The sequence below is a fragment of the Otolemur garnettii genome, unplaced genomic scaffold (genome assembly GCF_000181295.1).
Source record: "Otolemur garnettii isolate 467f Iridium unplaced genomic scaffold, OtoGar3 scaffold00019, whole genome shotgun sequence".
NCBI lineage: Eukaryota > Metazoa > Chordata > Mammalia > Primates > Galagidae > Otolemur > Otolemur garnettii.
Window position 1 is genome coordinate 8,309,184 of NW_003852414.1, and position 4,939 is coordinate 8,314,122.

The 4,939-nt window shown below is 38.1% G+C and overlaps 1 protein-coding gene and 1 non-coding gene across 2 annotated transcripts in view; both read right to left on the reverse strand.

Moving 5' to 3' along the window:
* The window catches only part of YME1L1 (YME1 like 1 ATPase), a 35,256-nt gene that overhangs the window by 15,062 nt on the left and 15,255 nt on the right, over positions 1-4,939 (reverse strand). Inside the window, exons 6-8 of the mRNA XM_012803262.2 lie at positions 3,805-3,955; positions 3,348-3,431; positions 1,250-1,339 (exon numbers count right to left, since the gene is read on the reverse strand). Coding sequence (XP_012658716.1) covers positions 1,250-1,339; positions 3,348-3,431; positions 3,805-3,955 — 325 coding nt within the window. The remainder of the gene's footprint in view (positions 1-1,249; positions 1,340-3,347; positions 3,432-3,804; positions 3,956-4,939) is intronic.
* LOC111724161 lies at positions 1,783-1,913 on the reverse strand. Its single transcript, XR_002772503.1, has one exon. It is a non-coding gene; the product is annotated as a small nucleolar RNA SNORA38 (small nucleolar RNA).

The following is a 4,939-nucleotide window of genomic DNA, read 5'->3' on the forward strand; positions in this document are numbered from 1 at the left end:
CTGTGAGCTGTGATGCCATGGCACTCTACCCAGGGGGACAGCTTAAGGTTCTGTCTCAAAAAAATAAAAATTAAAAAAAAATGAGGCCTTATTAATATTTTTAAGGATTATATAAAAGTATGCATATATATCTTCCCACTTTAGCCTCCTAAAGCGCTGGGATTACACAAATTAGCCACTGTGCCTCAGCTCCATTTATTATTTTTTAAAGATGTGTGTATAGATCCTTCTTGTGTAACAAGCATATTATCTGTGTGAATCTAAAGTAATTTTTCAAAGTCACATAAACAATAAATACCAAAATAAATTTGAAACTTTATTCTGCTTGACTCTTAAGTCCACATTCATTCTATTACATCATGCTTCTCCTTCACAAATTAATACTAATCTCCATCATGAAACGAGATTTAATCCCATGGTATTATCATTTACTCCAAATCTTAAAATTTCAGGCTCAGCACCTGTAGCTCAAATGGCTGAGGCACCAGCCACACAGACCAGAGCTGGCGGGTTCGAATCTGGCCTGGGCCTGCCAAACAATGACAACTACAACCAAAGAATAGCCAGGCATTGTGAAGGACACCTGTAGTCCCAGCTACTCGGGAGGCTGAGGCAAGAGAATTGCCTAAGCCCAGGAATTGGAGGTTGCTGTGAGCTGTGACGCCACGCACTTACTCAGGGCAATAGTTTGAGGCCCTCTCTCAATAATAAATAAATAAAGTTTCAAATACTTTTAGACGGCGCCTGTGGCTCAGTGGGTAGGGTGCCAGCCCCATATATAGAGGGTGGCAGGTTCGAAAAAAGTAGCCGGGTGTTCTGTAGTCCCAGCTACTCAGGAGGCTGAGGCAAGTGAACTGCCTAAGCCCAGGAGTTGAAGGTTGCTGTGAGCTGTGATGCCACAGTACTCTAACCAGAGCAATAAAGTGAGAGACTCTATCTCTAAAAAAAATTAGAAAAAAAAAAAGTTTCAAATACTTTTAGATCCAATTCAAGTTCCAATTCAATTTGAAACTTTATTCTGCTTGACTCTTAAGTCCACATTCATTCTATTACATCATGATGCTCTTTCACAAATCAATACTAATCCCCATCTTGAAACAAGATTTGATCCCATGCTATTATCATTTACCCCAAATATTAAAGTTTCAAATACTTTTAGATTCCACTTCGATTTCAGAATGAGCTTCAGAACAAATATTGACCTTTATACAACATCAGATAGTGTAAGATGAAGGCAAGCAATCTTTTTAACTTACTCCTTTTACATGTTCAAAAGTGACATTTTTCATCTGAACAGGATCTACTGCAGAATCAAGCCCTGTTGTTGTCCGGAAGCGGACTAAAGGAAGAAAATAAAGGTTTATATTTGATAGAGTAATAACATTCCAACCATCTGATTTTTCAGATGCAAGAAAACAATGCCTAGAAAACTTCAATGCCAGAGAGTTCTAAATTCACATATTAAATCAGAGTGAGGAGCAAAAAATAGGTCTTTTGGATTTCTAAACCATGTTCAAGAAAGACATGACTTGCATTAAACAGACATGAGTGTAGTTTCCACTTAAAATGAAGATTATGTTCCTCTTCCTCCGTGTAATACCTAATTATAGAAATCTTAATCCAATGGCTCTCAAACTCTGGTAGGAATAAAAATGACTTCAGAAATATGTTAAAATATAGGCCCCCAGGTCCTGGTGCACTTTTATGGTTTACAGAATTACAAAAGGTCCCAGAAGAGTCTGCATTTTTTTAATTTAAAAAATTTATAATTTTTTCTTTCTTTTATGTGGGATGGTTGATCTTGAGCCTGTGGGGAATAAGCTAGCCCCAGACTTCTCCAAATCCACATTTCTTTGCCTCCAGTTCTTACGCGTCCAAAGATGGGGAACCATAGACACGCCTTTGTAGGAGGAGAGAGCCTGCATTTTTAAAAAGCACCTTTGATCACTGTGATACAAGTGGTCACAGATCTACACATGCTACCTTAAACCTATCTCATAAGAAACTGGCACACTCATTTAAAAACAAGTGAGGCTTAAAGGATTTAACTTCTCATGTAGTCCTCTTCTGCTGACAGATGTTATTACTTGCCCTCAAATTACATATCAGTAATGACATCATTAAGTATAAGACAGAGAGGATAAGTTTGTTACAGTAGTAAATTAGTTAAGATGAACTTGGGCAATTTATTAACCAGTGTATCCAATTTGCATAAAAACTACCAAACTAAAGCAGCTAAATGTAAGTAAACTGAATTTCTCATTTCCTCAGAAGCAGCCCAAAATACTATAGAGAGACTGAAAGGTAGAATTAAAAAACAAGTAGGCACATGCCTGTTATCGTAGCACTCTGCAAGACCAATGAGGGTGGATTGCCTGAGCTCACAGGTTTGAGACCAGCCTAAGCAAGAGCAAGACCCTGCCTCTGAAAATAGCCGGGCTTTGTGGCAGACGCCTGTAGTCCCATCTACCTGGGAGGCTGAGGCAAGAGAATCTAAGCCCAAGAGTTTCAGGGTGCTGTGAGCTATGACACCATGGGACTCTACCAAAGATGACAAAGTGAGACTCTGTGCCCCCCCCACAAAAAAGTAGGCAAAAATACAGGGTTAAAAAGAAATACTTAACACATCAAGAACATACAAGTTTGGAGAGCAAATTTAAATTGTAATTCTAAAATGGAGACTAACAATTTTAGGCCACCAAAAGATTTTTTAAAGATGTATATAGATCCTGAATCATAAAGTAATTGGAACTATTTAAATCTAATATTTTTACTTTACTTTAGATAAGCAAACTGAATAAAGGAGTCAATCATTATAATTTTAAAGAAAATCCAATTTATTAATCTTTGAAATAGACCATAAATTTGTATTGCTATTATAAAATTAGTTCTATATAATTTGTTTTTTTTTAAGAGACAGAGTCTCACTTTATTGTCCTTGGTAGAGTGCTACGGCATCATAGCTCACAGCAACCTTCAACTCCTAGGCTTAGGTGATTCTCTTGCCTCAGCCTCCTTGGTAGCTGGGACTACAGGTGCCCACTACAATGCCTGGCTATTTTTTTGGTGCAGTTTGGCCAGGGCTGGGCTTGAACTCTCCACGCTCCATATATGGGGCAGGTGCTCTACTCACTGAGCCACAGGTGCCGCCCCTAATTTTTAAATTTATATTTGGACAGGTATCATTTTCTAACAATATGGGAAACTAACTATTACTAGGAATAAAAGCCTAGATATAATAGTGTAACTATAATCATTAATGTTTTCTTTAATTCTTAGACTAACCATAAAATGGAAATGAGTGTTTAAAGCATAAGAAATTAACAACTTAGATAAAGAGATTTTACCAGACAAAAATGGGTTTTTTAAAAGTCCATAAATGCCAAGCAGCAGCAGAACAAAGAGAATCAGACGGGTTCGTCTTAGGGAATCTAGAAGAGAAGAGAAAGCTTAAATCAAATGACATTAGTGAAATATGACAGCTTAATGAAATGCAAATATTAGGTGATTCTTGCAATTTTGGAACATGGCATTCTGTTGCACAATTGCTGTTAACTTCCTTTCAACACCCTATTATCAAAAACTTCATGAAGTCACTGTGCTTTAATTTGTTTTTTCTTCTGAGAAGGTGAAACTGTCACCAGTAGTTCCATTTCCATATAGCTTAAGTTAAAAATATAGTAAAACATAACCAATAAACAAATGATTTTAGAAAAGGTATTTGTAACTTAAATATAGTCACGTAAGATGATGACCTCTTTTCAGTTACTTTTCTCAAACATGGATGGTGTCAAATTAACTTACCATTGGTTTTTTGTGTTAGTGCTTGAGCTTTCAGAAAGCCCTCTGCAAAACCAGTTTTAAATGCATCTTGGTGAGCTTCAGGTATGTTTTTGGTTTTCATGAGTTTGTCCAAACTCTCAACATCTGATCCTCTGTCCCGCAAAAGAAACCCCTAAATATACAAACAAAACATTGGTACTGGTTGACTACAATAGATAATAACACTCCTTAGAAATATTACGACCACTCATAAAATAATCATTAAAATTCTAGAATTTAATTTTTATTGTCAATGTCAAGAAACAGATTAATACTCTAAAATAAATTACTTAAGCCATCACTAGGAAACTAACACTAGATTCTATACCTGCATCCATCAGTTATTAAGAGTGACATTATTTTCTATGAGAACACTACACTTAAAACAGTTAATAGGCCACATACTATCTTAGGGTTCTAACAGCTTAATGATCACACTCCTTTATTTCTCTAGAGAAAAAAACTTCATTAATTTATTAAGCACCTTTCATATGCCTGACCTAAGTTCTTTTTCTTTTTTTTGAGACAGAGCCTCACCATGTCACCCTCAGTAGAATGCTGTGGCATCACAGTTCACAGGCCTCAGCCTCCCAAGTAGCTGGGACTATAGGCACCCGCCACAATGCCTGGCTATGTTTTGTTGCTATTGTCATTGTTGTTTTAGCTGGCCCAGGCCGGGTTTGAACCCACCAGCCTCGGTGTACATGGCTGGCACCGTAACCACTGTGCTTCGGGTGCCGAGCCCTGGCCTGAGTTTTAAGTTCTGATAATATAAAGATAAGTCACTAATCTGAAAGTTTCAAGACTACTGGGGAAAGACACATAAATAACTAAGTTTCTTTCTTTTTTTTTTTTTTTTTTTTTTTTGAGACAGAGCCTCAAGCTGTTCCCCTGGGTAGAGTGCTGTGGCACTGCAGCTCATAGCAACCTCCAACGCCTACGCTCAAGCGAGTCTCCTGCCTCCGCCTCCCAAGTAGCTGGGACCACAGGTGCCCGCCACAACACCTGGCCATTTTTTGGTTGCAGCCATCACTGTTGCTTGGCGGGCCCGGGCTGGGGATTCGAACCCGCCACCTTAGGTGTATGTGGCTGGTGCCTTAGCCACTTGAGCCACAGG